At 45.8% G+C, this 17,477-nt stretch overlaps 1 protein-coding gene across 8 annotated transcripts in view; it reads right to left on the reverse strand.

Moving 5' to 3' along the window:
* The window catches only part of PTPRU (protein tyrosine phosphatase receptor type U), a 444,404-nt gene that overhangs the window by 223,544 nt on the left and 203,383 nt on the right, over positions 1-17,477 (reverse strand). For all 8 annotated transcript variants that reach the window (XM_056846270.1, XM_056846269.1, XM_056846268.1 and 5 more), the window contains exons 3-4: positions 5,273-5,544; positions 3,758-3,839 (exon numbers count right to left, since the gene is read on the reverse strand). In XM_056846270.1, the coding sequence (XP_056702248.1) occupies positions 3,758-3,839; positions 5,273-5,544 (354 nt within the window). The remainder of the gene's footprint in view (positions 1-3,757; positions 3,840-5,272; positions 5,545-17,477) is intronic.

A 17,477-nucleotide genomic window follows, 5' to 3' on the forward strand; every position in this document is an offset into this window, starting at 1 on the left:
TCAGACCAAGGCCCATCAAGTCCAGCAGTCTGTTCACACAGTGGCCAACCAGGTGCCTCTAGGAAGCCCACAAACAAGACGACTGCAGCAGCATCCTGCCTGTGTCCCCAAAGCACCTAATATAATAGGCATGCTCTATTGTATAGCCCAGAAGAAGTGGTCAGTTGTCACTGCGGGCAGAACGGTACCAAGGAATTCCAGAAGCTCAAAGATAAAATGGATTAAAACACTGGGCCTGAAATACAGGCTAAATATAAAGCCACCAGTGTAAACAGTTACAAAAATACTAAACACCATTGATGATATACACAATATAAATGACCAATAGACCATACGCATTTCAGCCTCTTGGGCCTTCCTCAGTGGTCAAATGATACAAAACATGATTACTAATACACATCAAGATAATGCACTTTACAAGGTACAGTATTATACCAGAAATTTACAAACCTTATAAGGGGGGGAGAAAAGCAAAATTAATATGACAAGCATAATTACTGGTAATATGGCCCTATTTGTAACAAAAATCTTGAACACATGAACACTCGAAGCTGCCTTATACTGAATCAGACCCTTGGTCCATCGAAGTCAGTATTGTCTACTCAGACCGGCAGCATCACTCCGGGGTCTCAGGTAGAGGTCTTTCACATCACCTACTTGCCTGGTTCCTTTACTGGAGGTGCTGGGGATTGAACCTGGGACCTTCTACATGCCAAGCAGATGCTTTACCACTGAGCCATGGCCCCTCTATCTTAAGATTTTAAAAAAAGAAAGAAAAAGAAACCATATATATTGGTTCTTGTAGGTTATCCGGGCTGTGTAACCGTGGTCTTGGTATTTTCTTTCCTGACGTTACAATGGTTCCACATTAACATACCACACCCTCATTAGCACATTAGGAAAATGATTTGCACATTACTTTTAATACTTTGCAGGACAATGACTCAGCTCAAACCCAACCCCCTTCTGACTATATATTACTCTTCCTACACACTTGACACTGAGAAACACTGTCCTTCAGTGTTACTCCTCTGAAGATGCCTGCCACAGCTGCTGGCGAAACGTCAGGAAAGAAAATATCAAGACCACGGTCACACAGCCCGGATAACCTACAAGAACCAATGAACTCTGACCATGAAAGCCTTCAACAAAACCATATATACCTTATATCCTGTGTGGCTAGATGTAAATTAATAACACCAATCACAGGCTTTCAGTATGGCAATTTGCTCACACAAATGACAAAAAATAATTCTGGTTCAAATCCCCACTCACTTGCTGACTTTGGGCCAGACACAAACTAAGCCTAGAGTTGCCAACCTCCAGGTACTAGCTGGAGATCTCCTGCTATTACAACTGATCTCCAGCCGACAGAGATCAGTTCACCTGGAGAAAATAGCAGCTCTGGCCATTGGACTCTATGGCATTGAAGTCCTTCCCCTCCCCAAACACTCCTCAGGCTCCACCCCAAAAACCTCCCACCGGTGGCGAAGAGGGACCTGGCAACCCTAACTCAGCCTAACCTAACCCCACAGGGTTGTGGTGAGGACAAAATGGAGGAGAGGAGGACAATGTAAGTAACTTTGGGTCCCCACTGGGTCCCCATAAAGGAAGTAAATAAATCACTAAAATAACCCGCATGAAATAGATCAGGCTTGGCAGAGAAACACCAGCTGAAGTGGGCATCCTGGCTAGATGGAATTTCCGGCATTGGTCTATTCCCGTTTTAAACTGTCAGCATTTCACTGCCGGCTCTCCCTTTCCTCGCCAAATCATTCCATGCTATTTGGAAACTCGTACCTCTGAGGTTTCGCTGTGCCAGACAGCCAAGCCTCCTGCAAATGTGTTTCATTTGCAGGATTTCCTCCAATGATAAAAAAAAAAAAATTAGGTTTGCTTGAATTTTTCGTAGGATGCCGAAGAGCCATATTTATCTGTAGGGGCACCCTCGACGTGCTTTTCTCTGCTCCAGGCAGACGCTTACCATGTCAAAAGGCAGTGACAGAAATTGATCAAGTAGCAGATATCTCACAAACCCATGTTATTTAACAAAAAAAAAGGCAGACTTTCTTTGGATGGAATCTGTTATAATGAATAATGCATATTTCTGTATTTAATAAAAACAAGCCAGCAACAGACTAATCCACTGCGTTGGGGGGATGGGGACAGCAGGTAACAATTCTGCTCTGGATGGCCCCAGACTTACTTATTTCCCCAGGCCGGCTATGTTTCCAGGTTAGTGTTGCCAGGTCCCTCTTTGCCACTGGCGGGAGATGTTTTGGGCGGAGCCTGAAGAGGGCTGGGTTTGGGGAGGGACTTCAATGCCATAGAGTCCAATTGCCAAAGCGGCCATTTTCTCCAGGTAAACTGATCTCTATCGGCTGGAGATCAGTTGTAATAGCAGGAGATCTCCAGCTACTACCTGGAGGTTGGCAATCTTATTCCAGGTGCTGGAGGAAGGCATAGGAAAGGATGCCAACTCTGGGTTAGGAAATTCTTGGAGATATGGGGGCAGACCTTGGGGAAGGTAGAGTTTGGAGAGGGGAGGGAACCCAGCAGGGATGTGACACCATAGGCTCCACCCTCCAAAGCTGCTATTTCCAGAAAAGGAACTGATCTCTGTGGTATGGAGATGGGTCATAATTCTGGGAGAACTCCAGGCCCCACCTGGAGGTTGGCAACAATAGAGGCAGAGCAGATACACAACTGCTCCTCGGTTTTGCTAGCCATCAATCAACGTTCTCCTAATGTATTGGCTGGAGCCAGTGGCAGATCTACTATGAAACAAATGAAGCTCAAGCTTCAGGGCCCCTAATCCTGGAGGGGCCCTGAAGCAACTTCTTTTTAAATGTGTGAATGTTTCAACACAATCAATGGAGTTATTTAAAGTGTTTGTTATTAAAATAAGGCTATTTTAGTGATAGAATCATAAGCCAATGGGTTGAATTACTTAATATTGACCTTAGAATATTCTCTAATACCCATTTCGCATGGCCTCAAAATGTCTTGTAATTGGTCAAATTTCAAAATTTTCTCGGGGGCTAGCAGCACCCGAACCCCCAGCTGTATGGGTTCACACAGAATCTATTCATAGCCTACATTTTGGCAGCTGGATCCTCGAATCCTTCGTTGGTGCACGGCTTAATAGTCCTATAACTCAGCCCTTAGGCTAGAGCCAATCAGAACCATAAAAAGACCTCTGAATTCTCAATTCAGGCTGCACTCGTCTCGCTTGTGCATTTTAACACCAAAAATCAGATTTTCACTTCTTTATCCTAACGCACCCCCTCTGATGACCTTCTACTTAAGAGAATGAACCAATACATTTTCCATTGAACAACCCCACTGAAGAAGATAACAGCGGTTACCCAGACCTCGTTGCTGGTTGCGAAGGGGCCCCCATAACAGTTCAAGCGTCAGAGTCCCAAAAAAGTAGGCCCGCCACTGGTGGGAGCTAAGCATGGGGTTTGTAACCCCTTAACTCTTGGTAGTTTAGACCCTAGCAGATATAAATACCTCCCCTCCAACCATCTCTTGAACACCACTGGGGTTTCCTGCCTTCCCAGTACATCAGGGGAAACTCCCCCTCCTCCTTTACCCTGTTCCTAATGGGAGGTCATCAGTGCTGTCGAGGACCGACGGAGTCCTGTCAAGCAGCTCATTAAACCCACTAGCAGCTGACAGCACAACGGATTTGTGACAAGTCAGTCGCCTCTGTCAGGAGGAAGATGGAGAATGGGGGTCTCATAATACTTACAGCAGGGGTAATTTAAGAGCAGAATATCATCCAGTCCTAGGTAGCCTCGGCGATCGCTGGAGATCACAGCCTCGAATAGAACCTGTGGAGGAATCAAGCATGGTCTTTGTCAAGGCATTCAAACTTGGGGGGGGGGGCTGTCTCTAGAGAGGTAACTTGACACCCCTACAAAATCAGATGGGGATCCTGTAATGTAAACAATGCCATATTAAAAACAAGCCAAATACTATAAAATTATGACTCTGCAGGAGTCACCTCCTTATCACGGGTCTCGATTCCTTTAGCCCACCCTCCCTCCATGCAAAAGTCCACTTTCCTTCCTGCTGCTTTTATCTGCACAACAACCCTGCTAAGGGAGTTAGGCTGAGAGACAGTAATGGGCTCAAACTCACCCAGTTCGATACGATAGGTTTCCCTCATGCTGTGAATTAGACAAGAGATCCCAGTCTCATTGGTTAAGAGAGAAATTGAGGACATTGGGGGGGAATTGTCGCCATAGAGGTTGATCGATTTATTATCTCTTGCTTTTATGACCACCACCCCATCCCCCAGCAATTTGAACTGTGATTCTTCTTTACCTGCCAGAAGATCAACAATACATGACAAGATCTTAAAATCGTGACCTAAACATCTGCCTTGCCTCTCTTTTTTATTTTACAACATCTGGTCGAGGTCGAGTGAACTCGAAAACTTCCACACTGCTAAGGTATCATTGGTTTGTCCCAATAAAAGGTATGATATGGATTGTGTTCTTGGCTTATAAGTTATTGGAAACAGCATTTCGTCTTGCAAGTTGGCTTCCACTGAAATTCAGTAAACCATAATTCTCGAGACAGTTCTGAAGTCAACTCCAAATATTCTCTTTCTTGCACAAGGAAGAGCTACACAACGGACTCATCTGTTCGCTTCTGAAATTTGTGACGTACTACTGTTATCTCCAGCACAGCCATTTATCTCTGTTTCACATTCTTTCTTGCTATCTCTGATTGCCCTCTACAAACATCCTTGTCCTCCCACTTTAACACTCCCCACTGCCTGTGCCTATTGACTCACATGAACACATGGAGCTGCCTTATACTGAATCAGGCCATTGGTCTATCAAGGTCAGTATTGTCTACTCTCAGCAGCTCTCCATGGCCTCAGGTGGGGCTCTTTCACATCACCTACTGCCTGGTCCTTTCAATTGGAGGTGCTGGGGATTGAACCTGGAACCTTCTGCATGCCAAGAAGCTGTACCCCAGAGGTTGTACCCAGAGTCAGTCTATCAAGGTCAGTATTGTCCACTCAGACTGGCAACAGCTCTCCATGGATTCAGGTAGGGGTCTTTCCCATCACCCACTGCCTGGTCCTTTTAACTGGAGGCGGCGGGGATTGAACCTGGGGCCTTCTGCATGCCAAGCAGATGTTCTACCACTGAGCCACACCCCTCCCCAAACACCTGTTTTTAGAATCTTCACCTTTCCAATGCCGTAGTCCCACTCATAAGCTTCCACTAGCTTTCCTCTGTGTGCTCACCTGGTACTCATTGGGCCAAAACATGCTGACGGCCAGTTCCACTTGATGCCATTGGCGCCCGTGAGAGCCAGAGACGTTCCACACCACACTGCCCAGTGGACCACCATTCACCTTCACATAGACATTCAGAGTCCCGGGGCTGTGCCCGTCACGGCTGTACATGAAGTAGCTAAACTGGAGGCAGTGGGTGTCATTCTCACTTAGCGTCTGGAAGAGGATGTGAGCTTTCTGCCCCGGAGCATGCTGGGAGGAGTTGACCATCAGGTAGGAACCTACAATGGAGAGAGGAAAGAAGAACACCGAAGCTCAGGGTCTGATCCAGTGACATATCAGTGGAAAGGAAGATATACGAAGTACGGTTCGTCTTGTGCAAGGGATAGCGCGATGGCTGCAGCAACGCATAGCATTTGAATGTATTTTTAGTATTTCCACTTGTGCAGGGACTATTGTGAATGCAGAAATCTAGCCCTCAGCTCAGATGAAAACATGATTTTATGAAACGAACTATGGTAACTTCCCCAACATTAAGATGGGCCTTTTCTAGGGCCCGATTTGATGCCCTTCCATCTGCTATACTCTCAGGAAGGTTTCTTCACTGCCCAAGGGAGACAAGCAAATGTTTTTGCTCCATGGATACGGTAGAGACACTAGCACACATTTTGCTTCATTGCAAACATTATAATGATGCCAGAAATCGTTTAATCACCCCCCTCCTATCTCGATTTGTACACTCTCACACCTCTTAGACCTCCTTGGTAGAATATCTATTGGAAGATAGGGTGAGCTATATCTCATATTCTGTAGCAAAATTTTGATCCTATGTTTGCTGGAAACGGAAGACACTTATGAAGACCAAAGACCATATGGGTAAACCTTCAGACTAACTGCTACAGATGAGATGTTGTAAGTGGAAGTTGTATAATATTAATATAGGATGTAAATTTTATGTATATTTTACATTTTATGCTGGCCTTTGGCTGTAAAAATAAATGATTTGATTTTATTTGAAACCAACTATGGTTAGAGTGTTTGTCAAAAGGCTTCTTCAGGGGAAGCTGTAGTTCTTGCAGTGGTCAGTGGTATACTCTTTCTTGAAGGACCACTGAAAGAACTACAGCTTCCCCTGAAGAAGCCTCTTAGGCGAAACATGTACAGGATTTCTATCTGAGTAATAAAATATATATTTTACCTATTTTGCACCATTGGCCTTGGCCTTATTTTTTTTTCTCCTTTGACTGGTGGGGCCCTTTTATTTCTCCTTGTCCAAATGCAGGCCATCCCACCACTGGTGGTGCGTTAATGGCCTAGCCTAAAGTCGTCAGAGCTTGGAAGCTAAGCCATGGTTAATAATTACATGGGAGAGCCCCAGGGGAGACCAGTGTTGCTGTGCAAAGGTAAGGAAGGCAACTGCAGAACACCTCTGCTCATCTCTTGCCTTGAAAATCTCATGACGTGGAACGTCATGGGCTCGCCATGAGTTCGTTGCTACTTGATGATGTACTTTACCATGTAATTTGATAGTATATCTATAGATTCTGCCCTGATCTGTAACATTCAGTTGAAAACACACCACTCATTTGTAGGACCTACCCAACAGCTCTCCTACATTTGTCCTCAGATCCTCCATGTAACGTTCCCTCTCAAGGAAAATTCTGACCCTCACATTTTCATATGTGCAATTCCTTGTCCACCGTAACAGGACTTGCAAGTTACAACACAAGATTATTATCAGTATATCTATCACAAAAGGAAGAAAAATATACACTTCAGTTTCCCCAATAACTACTAGTGGGATGGACTAGGGGGTGAGTTCAGACACTCGATCCTAGGAGAGGCTGAGGCTCAGTGGTAGAGCATCTGCTTGGCATGCAGAAGGTCTCAGGTTCAATCCCCGGCATCTCGTTAAAAGCACTAGGTAAGTAGGTGATGTGAGACCCTGGAGAGCAGCTGCCGGTCTGAGTAGACAATACTGACTTTGGTGGACCGAGGGTCTGGTTCAGTATAAGGCAGCATCATGTGTTCATGTATCAAATTAACATCCCATCCTTCCTCCAAGGAGCACTTGGTTTTCCTATCCTCCATTTTATCTTCACATCAACAGGGTGAAACAGGTTAGGAGGAAAGTGGTGGTGGGCTCTCCTTCTTTAGAGGTTTGTAAGCAGAGGCTAGATGGCCATCTGACAGCAATGCTGATTCTGTGAATTTAGGGAGATCATTCATGAGAGGTAGGGCAGGAAGGGTTGTGTCAGTGCTTGGTTCTTGTAGCCCCTTCTTACGTGCCCAGGATAATGCTGATCACTACTTCAGGATCAGGAAGCAATTTTCCTCCAGGCCAGATTGGCCAGGGATCCTGAAGGGGCTTTTGTTCCATCTTCTGGGCATGAAGTAGGGGTCACTGAGGGTGTGTAGGGGGGAGGTAGTTGTGAATTTCCTGCATTGTGCAGTAGGTTGAACTATATGACCCTGGTGGTCCCTTCCAACCCTATGATTCTATGAAAGAGAAAAGATGTGGTCACCAAATGAGCTTCATGGCTGAGAGGGCCATTAAACCAGGGTCAAACCAGGCCAAAGGAGATCCAACCCAAGCACCCAACTTTAGAATCCAGTTGCCAAAGGAGACTCAACCAAAGACCCAACATGAGTCTTCAAGAATTCTCTGCCTCTGAAAAAGGGGGAAATAGTGAGCGCCTGTGTCAGGTGCTTCGGTGGGGTCCTGATCCACTCCAGACCCAAATCAAAGAACGAGCTATTTTTCAAACACTTGTAGGGCATTTGATAAAATAATATAGGTTCCCTGATTTTTTTTCCAAAAGTTCCTGTGCTGGGGGAGGGCAGGGTTCACACCTGTAGTTGATAACTATAAAACATAGGAGGCGGGGAATAGGGTAAGAACCTTTTAGAGAGGTGGTGAAGAATGTCAAACTAGGATTTGTCCCCAAAATGCTATGAATTTCCCAAAGCAATGAAATCTTGGCTACTGTAGCAGATAGCCCAGCTGGAAGCTATTTTTCCTCCTGACTGATGCGCCGATCATGCTCCTCCCGGCAAATCATTGTTATCGAGCATTCTGTCATCCCCCAGGTTTAACAAGCAGCCGCATCACCCAAGAAAGACAAGGCCTGATATTGCAGCCAGCTATTCTGAAATATAAGCTCCTTCCTCCTGCTACTGAACTAGTGTCAACACCCCTTCCTGTAAGCAGTCGGACCCCTCCTCCAGCTAAGAGTTGCCACAAAGGCATGAGGGGCAAACACTGGCATAAGAACAAGACACTGCTTCCCACAAAAATGGATGCCTCTCAGAGAGTTTTGGGATCCATCTTGTGTGTCAAGCCTGGGCAGGAAGGCTGTTGGCATCTGTACTTCTCCCCCGGCCCTAAGGTATACCTGGCTGCACAATGGGGCCAGCTAATCTCCACAGTGTCACCCTAAAGTGATTCAGTCAGGACTACGAGCAGACCATTAATTACCCTATCTACACCCATCCCAGCAATCAATCAGCATACAAGAGAATAGCCCAGGCATTCTCTTGCATCCTGACAACTCATCAAACCTCTCCTATCTTTTTGTTCGGACCCTGGTCCAGCAATCAATTATTTGTCTCTGGCTTTCCTGCCAGCTTACCATATACTGCCTCAGAACCCATTTTTGGGTATAAATATTGGCCTTTGAGCATTCATAGTGTATACATGTTCTGGTTCAGTCCATGCATCCCTACTTGTGTGTGGGTTCTTTCCGTTGCTCCTGGAGACTCTGGTCTCCCAAATGGCTTCATGGGGAGGAGTGGGGAAAACCAACTTGGTTCACCAGATTAAGAGTCTGTCACTCATGTGGAGGAGTGGGGAATCAAACTCGGTTCTCCAGATTAGAGTCCACCGCTCCTGACCACTACACCACACTGGCTCACTGGCTCAATAGGTAAGGTCTTAAGCAGCGCCAGAATTAAATCAAAATAGTGGTTTGGAGCAGTGGACTCAGATCTGGAGAACCAGGTTTGATTCCCCACTCCTCCGCATGAGCAGTGAATGCTAATCTGGTTTACTGGATTTGTTTCCTCACTCCTATACACGAAGCCAGCTGGGTGACCTTGGGCTAGTCACAGCTCTTTCAGCCCCACCTACCTCACAGGGTATCTGTTGTGGGGAGGGAAGGTGATTGTAAGCCGGTTTGATTCTTCCCTAAGTGATAGAGAAATTCAGCATATAAAAACCAACTCTTCTTCTTCTTCTTCTTCTTCTTGGCTAATTTTCCCTATGAGTTGGGAGGGGGAAGAGCAAGGAAAATTAGCCACTGAAAAATAAGGGTCGATAAACAGCTGGCAGAGAAAGGGAACTGTCAAGTCCTCTTTCCCCTGTGTTGGTGTGACTCCTTCTGCCTTTCCCTATTCGCTTTCTCTATTTCGCAAAAATGATGGACAGATCGACAAATGCAGGTGGATAAATGGATGCAGAGTAGATGCAGATAGATGGTTACAGAGGAGAAGGATAGCTGCAAGTAGATAGTGGGATGCAGATGGATCTTTATTTGTTCCAACAATACACCACCACAAAATGCAAAGAACGGCAGAAGCAGATCAAGAATACCCAAGTACGAAACGGAACTGTTCGTCATCGTAACAGCCGATTGCACAAACAAATGCTCAACAGGCAGTGCTCGCATCTGGTCAGGTATGCTCTCACGTGGTGAATGTACCAAGTAGCCAGGTTATTATGATGGTCAGGAAATGTAGATAGAGGGGGATGGTAGCAAGCCATATGTGGAGGTTTGGTGATAATGGGAAGCAGAAGCCACAGCTCAGAGGGGCACATGTTGCACCTGCAGAAGGTCCCAGGTTCAATCTCCGGACCTCCCCGTTAAAAGATTGCATGTAGCACAGTTGGTAAAAACCCTGACTTATTCCACTTCTGGGCAGACAGCAGAACCTTCCAGAGTATTTCAGCTTAACCTCACCAAGTAACAATGCAATCCTGTGACCATTTACTGCAGTCAAAGCCCACTGAGTTGACACCGGAGTGACTCGGCAGAGAATAAGAACATAAAAAAGGCCATGCTGGATCAGACCAGGGCCCATCAAGCCCAGCAGTCTGTTCACACAGTGGCCAAACAGGTGCCTCTAGAAAGCCCACAAACAAGACGGCTGCAGCAGCATTAGCAGTTAGGCAGTTTAGGGAAGTTGTGTTTTCATAGCTTTCGGAATGCTGCTTACAGGAAAAGAAGGCCAAAGGAACCGAAGGGGGGATTTTTAAACCTGTCGTGATGGCTTTGCCTGTATATAACAGCATCATTATTAATAACATCATAACCACATTGTCTATCACATGGGGAAACAAGGCAGACTGGCAACATCATGCTAAAAGACATAAGAACGTTAAGAAAAGCCATGCTGGATCGGACCAAGGTCCATCAAGTCTATAAAATTATGCATGGTTTGGAGAGAGTGGACAGGGAGAAGTTTTTCTCCCTCTTCCATAATACTAGAACATGGGGTCATCTGCAAAAGCTGGAGGGCAAGAGATTCAAAACAGATCAAAGGAAATTTTTTTTCATCAATGCATAGTTAAATTGTGGAACTCTCTGCCCCAGGATGTGGTGATGGCTGCCAGCTTGGAGGGCTTTAAGAGGGGAGTGGACATATTCATGGAGGAGAGGGGTATTCATGGCTATTAGTTAGAATGGATACTAGTCATGCTGCATACCTATTCTCTCTAGTATCAGAAGAGCTTACCTATTATTTTGGGTGCGGTGGAACACAGGCAGGATGGTGCTGCTGCAGTCGTCTTGTTTTTGGCTTCCTAGAGGCACCTGGTTGGCCACTGTGTGAACAGACTGCTGGACTTGATGGGCCTTGGTCTGATCCAGCAGGGCCTTTCTTATGTTCTTATGTAAGTCCAGAAGTCTGTTCACACAGTGGCCAACCAGGTGCCTCCAGGAAGCCCACAAACAAGACGGCTGCAGCAGCATTGTCCTGCCTGTGGTTCCACGCCACCAAATATAATAGGCATGTTCCTCTGATCCTGGAGAGAATAGATATGCATCACGACTAGTATCCATTTTGACTAGAAGCCATGGACAGCCCTACTTTAGAAAGCAATCAAAATCTGTACCCCCCTCAAAAAAAAGGTGACAAAACACACTATCCAATGAAACCCATGGCTATCTTCATTCAGTATCTTCTTCTAGTGTGTGGCTCGGAGTCTAGATTACTGCCTGCTCTACCCCATTAAGAATCATTCTTTTGCAGCCCAGATTGTACTATTATATGAATTAAAGTTTTGATGACAGCTAGAATTTAGCCAGTATCAATTAACCAGAGGGCATCTGGACATCTCCAGGTGGGTCTTGGTAGCATGACACCTCCCACCACCTACCCGCTGCCAAACAGACCCGGATAATGGTCAACAACTTGCCAGGAAACCGGATAGCTGTTTCCCCTTCAGCTTTTATTGCCTTGACACTCCTCGCCCCACCTGGATGTCAACCATTTAATTTCCGAGTTCCACTTCCTCGAGTCATTTAACTGAGGGCTGCTTCTGATTTTAAGCTGTGCTTAGCAGGCTGTTAGGCTGTGGAGAGGCCTTTTTCCAAGGAAATTTCATTTGCATCTCAGCATCCTGGCTTGAATGAGAGCAGGAGGGCCATGCACCCTGAATGCAATACCTTCAGGGTTTAGTGGTTTCCACCTGTGCACCTTCACTAGTATACGGAAGTCTAGCTGTAACAGGAAAGAAGAAGAAGAATGCCAGCTTTCTCTACCACTTAAGGAAGAATCAAACCGGCTTACAATCACCTTTCCTTCCCCTCCCCACAACAGACACCCTGTGAGGTAGATGGAGCTGAGAGAGTGTGAGTAGCCCAAGAAGAGTTGGTTTTTATATGCTGATTTTCTCTACCTTTTAAGGAGAATCAAACCAGCTTACAATCTCCTTCCCTTCTTTTCCCCACAACAGACATCTTGTGAGGTAGGTGAGGCTGAGAGAGCTCGAAGAGAACTGTGACTAGCCCAAGGTCACCAGGTGGCTTCATGTGGAGGAGTGGGGAAACCAACCTGGTTCACCAGATTAGAGTCCGAAGCTCTTAGAGACATCTTAGAGACCAACGAGATTTTCAGGGTATAAGTTTTCGAGAGTCAAAGCTCCCTTCACCAAATGGACACGAAGAGGCTGAAGACAAAGGGAGCAATCCTAAACCAATCTATTCAGAAGTAAGTCTCATATTATTCAATGGGGCTTACTCTAAGGAAAGTTTCCTTAGGAGTGCAGCCACTGAATGGGGAATAAAGCCAAAAGAGTCTTTGCACCGAATCACAGAAAAAGAAACGCACACCCCGCCAGAATGCGGGGCGCTTATCTGTCCCCAAGATTAAATCTCGTCTTTCCAAATGTTACTCTGGCAATATTCTAAAAGGCACATCAGATACCCTCCTGACCAGGAAAGGCCAGGGATGCGTTGGCTCAAGCAAAATGAGATTTTTAAAATCCTATCCATCTTAATAAGCCCGGCTCCTGTAAGTAACAAAACCGATGCATTTATTTCAATCGAGAATTGTTTTCCTGACAGCAGTCCTTTAATTATTAATCGCATTGACTCATTTAATTTACACAATGAGCCCACGAGATTGTCTTTTCCAAGATCCCTCATCGAGTAGTTCGGGGGGTGGGGGGGCTTCTGCCAGATGAAAACACAGCAATTAACCGACGGCATCACGGAAATGTAAAGAAACCCATGCATCATTTCTGCCTTCTGCTGGATGACAGGAGAATTGCTGGTCGCTGTCCTATCACAAATGCTACGGGGGAGCTAGAAGGCCCGTCTGTCCCAGTTTCCACCCAGCGAAGCTCCGTTTCACTTCGAGAACGGGAAGCAACAGGTTGGATCCTTTTGATCTGAACCGAGAGCCCAAAGACGGTCCATAAAAGAGAACTGCAGCCAGGAAGAATCCTCCATACTTCCAGAACAGCATCTGCTTTCATGTTGATTTGCTTTATGGTTGGGTTCATGCCGCGCAACTTTCCTTCGTGGTTTCATCAGATGCTCAGAGATGGTGAGGAGGGGGGAGAGAAAGAATCAGGACAGGAAAGCCCAGGAGGGGGAGGAAATAGTGGAGATGCAGAGATGAGAGAAAGAAGATGGAGGTGCTGTTTTGCTAAACCCAACGTGGTAAATCAAAAGCTGATCCTCTTCCTCTCTGAGTGCCCCGGAGACACAACAAGGCAGTGGCAGGCAAACAACGCAGGCCTGGATTCAAAACTCCTGGCATGGAGTAAACCTAACTAAACTCAGCTACTTCATAGGATTTCTCTGTGAAAGAACACTGCAAGAATTATAACTGAAATTGCAGGCGGGGGAGGGGGTATGCATTGCAAAAATATCATCCCTTGAGGAATACAACCATTTGGTTATAATTTTTGGGGGGCTTAAAATGGGGGCAAAACTGTTCTCCTGTTCGAAAGCAAAGGCATGAAGAACTGCCTTCATTCAGATTCGGCATTGCAATGTCAGCATATAAAAATCAACTTTTCTTCTTTTTAAAAATGCCAGAAATCAGTGACCAAGAGTAACTGAAGCTGTATCAATGTGTTCCCAGACATCTGTGAAGCAGACTAAGGAGGACAGAGTAGGCCATCATGGACAGAGAATTACCCTTCCCGGACCCAATCTCCCACCCTTGAAAAACTGAGGAGTGACAGAAAAAAGTGGCCTCCACATAGTGACACTCTAGGATTTCCCCTAGTGTCTGTGGTAAAGACCACAAAGATTAGGGGCAGCATTCTACAGCATCACACAGAAGTGACATTACATCTTCCCCAAGATCTGTTTTTCCCAGGCACCAAAATCTCCCAGCATCTGCTGAGGCAGTGTTGGGAACCCTATGACCGAGGATGAAGCACAATGAAGAAACTAAGCAACCTATAGGTAAGTAAATGTTTGTAATTTTGTTACTTTTTACATTTGTTTATATGTTGTCAACTTTTTTGGGTTGGCCCAAAAATCATGAATCAAGGATTTGATTCATACAAAGGAGGGTGGGGAAACAAAATTTGTATGGCTCCTACAACACCCTTCTCCTTCATATGGAAACTTGTTCCACAAGACTCCTTCCACAGCAAGACTCCTCACTTAGAAGAAGGGAGCCAAAGGTTCCAGCTTTATCATGTTTGAAGTCAAAGTAGCAGACAGAAGAACTTCAAAATCATTCCTGATGTCATGGACCTCATCTTTAGGCAAAGAGGCCAAAGACTCCAATGAGGAAGAGGCTGAGCACCTGAACCCACCGCTCCAATGAGGAAGAGGCTGAGCACCTGAACCCACCTCCAGGAGCCTTCTTGATGTCCAGGAAGAACCCAAGGAGTCTGAGTCAACATTCTCACCATGAGATACACCCCTGCCTTCTGACTCAGACTTGGACCCTGGACCCTCCACCCCAGAACCCTCTGCAGCCCCTGAGATCTCTTCCCAACTGACCCCCTCAGGCCCCATAAAACCAAGAACCACTCCAACTCTACTGGAGTTCTGGCCACCATAACTTTAAGAATTAGTAGTGCATCAACTCCTCAGAAGAAGGGAGCCCCATCATTTTTGTAGTCAAAGCAGCAAATTAAAGAACTTCAAAATCATTCCTGATGCCATGGACCACAGTATAGACTCAACTTTAAGAACTAGTAGCCTGCTCCTGGAGGGGCCGAGTTTGCATTTCCTCCTCCTTCCAAGAATATTTAAGGCCTCTGTTCACCCTCGGCCTCTGCTGGAACAACGCATCTGTGATACTTGGCTCCAGCAGCTTGACTTCTGAACCTCAGCTTTAAGCAGGTGAGGCAACCTAGAAAGCAGGCCAAAAAGGGTGAGGCAAGAGCCTAAAGCAGGGATGTCAGACATAAGGACCGAGGGCTGGATCCAGCCCCTTGAGAGCTCTTATCTGGCCCACGAGCTAGCCAAGGCAGCCACCATCACCCCTGGCAACTCTCTTTTTTTATATTTATTACATAGTTTTAAGGGTACAGAAAAAAGGAGGAGGCTAGGGAAAGGAATCATTTAACACAAATTGTTTCTTCCGAGCCTTAACAAGAATAATATTAACATAGGAAAATTACAGGTTTATCAAAGTTTCAGTTCTTACTCTATAACCTGGATCAGTTTCAGTACTTACTCTGTAACCTGGATCGTCTTAGAACTCTTTCTTATAGCTTAAACAAGTCATGCTCTTAGTAGTCATTCAGTAGTCATTCCAAAAATATTCACTGGAACCTCTTAATACTCTTTCAAATAAACTAAACACACCTTACACTTAATACCTTGTTAGATAGTCTCATTATAAATATCATCTACTGTCCTAAAGAATTTTTACTTGATGTTTGTATAATTATGAAAAGTCCCCCCCCCCCCGCCAACTCTCGAACTGGGCTGGAGAGGCATGGCCCAGCCTGACCAATTGACATTTATGTCATAGCCGGCCCTCATAACAATTGAGTTTGACACCCCAGCTCTAGAGGCTCTATAGTGATATTCAGAACTGAGAGATTGGGAGAAAAAACCCAGAACAAATGCAGTTTTCCTCACTCAATGCTTTCCCGGCATCTCACAAAGACAATGCTGATAAAGGATGAATGGGAAACGGCATCAGAAACCACAATATGGTGCAAGGACTTGATTTGCGGGAAGACCGAAACGGAATCCACCCACTGCTCCAGAATGACAAAAACCTCAATGCTCTGATACTCAGCTGCTGTTCATTCCCAGAGATTAACGCCGAACGCAAAACTCTGCATCCAGATTCGGGAGTCAAACCTCGGAGGCGTCCTATCCCATTATGTCGTCCCGGCGACTGGCACTAAAGGGGAGAATCCGTTAGAAACCAGAAGACCCGTCTCTTTTGTCTGTTAAGTCAGACTGAATGTTGCCTTTTCTTTTGATGACACCACTCTGTCAGAAACATCGCCGGAATGCCCCAGCTTCGTTTTATCAAAGACAACACATCTCCTATTAATACTTAAAACCTTCCGCTGGGCTTTGCCTGAAGAACCCTTTCACATCTTTTCTGCATCACAGACTAGGAACAAGGTTAGCCCCAGCAAAGGCACCGGGCCTTTGATCACGGGCAACCATTTAACCTGTTACATCCCCAACTATGCCTCATCTTATAATTGTATCCCATCTGTCTTCCAACAATGGGCTTGGCTACACTTTGCAATGATTGCTATGTTTATTTTATAAAATGCCTTTTAATTGCAAACGTTGCTGCCAGAATCAGTTTATTAAGGAGGAGGAGGAGGAAGAAGAAGAGTTGGTTTTTATATGTCAACTTTCTCTACCACTTAAGGAAGAATCAAACTGGCTTATAATCACCTTCCCTTCCCCTCCCCACAACAGACACCCTGTCAGGAAGGTTGGGCTGAGAGATCTATGACTAGCCCAAGGTCACCCAGCTGGCTTCATGTGGAGGAGAGGGGAAACAAATCCAGTTCACCAGATTAGCCTCCGCCGCTCATGTGGAGGAGTGGGGAATCAAATCCGGTTCTCCAGAACAGAGTTAACCGCTCCAAACCACTGCTCTTAACCACTACACCACGCTGGCTCTCAATGGAGTGGGGAGAGCACAAAACTCGAATCCTTGCCTCCTCTCCCACTTTCTCATTGGAAAATGCCATCACATTCCAGCTGATCTATGGCAGCCCCATAGGGTTTTCAAGGCAAGAGATAAACAAAGGTGGCTTGCCATTGCCTGGCTCTGCTAGCAACTTCAGATTCCCATCCAAGTCCTAACCAGGGCCAACTCTGCTCAGAAGAAGAAGAGTTGTTTTTTATAGGCCAACTTTCTCTACTACTTAAGGAAGAATCAAACCAGCTTACAATCACCTTCCCTTCCCCTCACCACAACAGACACCCTGTGAGGTAGATGGGGCTGAGAGAGCTCTAAGACAACTGTGACTAGCCCAAGGTCACCCAATTGGCTTCATGTGTAGGAGTGGAGAAACCAACTCGGTTCACCAGTTTAGCGTCTGCCGCTCATGTGGAGGAGTGGGGAATCAAACCCGGTTCTCCAGATTAGATTCTGAGATCTGATGCAGTTAGGCTAGCCTGTGCCATCCAGGTCAGGGAAGAAGAAAAATATATAGCTACCTATATGTTTTACCCAGTAAGACAGCAAATGGAGAGGGGGTGTCCCCACACTCTTCTCTTCCTTGATAAAGCAATCCTGATGAAGCAATTGC

Source organism: Euleptes europaea, chromosome 3 (genome assembly GCF_029931775.1).
Source record: "Euleptes europaea isolate rEulEur1 chromosome 3, rEulEur1.hap1, whole genome shotgun sequence".
Classification (NCBI taxonomy): domain Eukaryota; kingdom Metazoa; phylum Chordata; class Lepidosauria; order Squamata; family Sphaerodactylidae; genus Euleptes; species Euleptes europaea.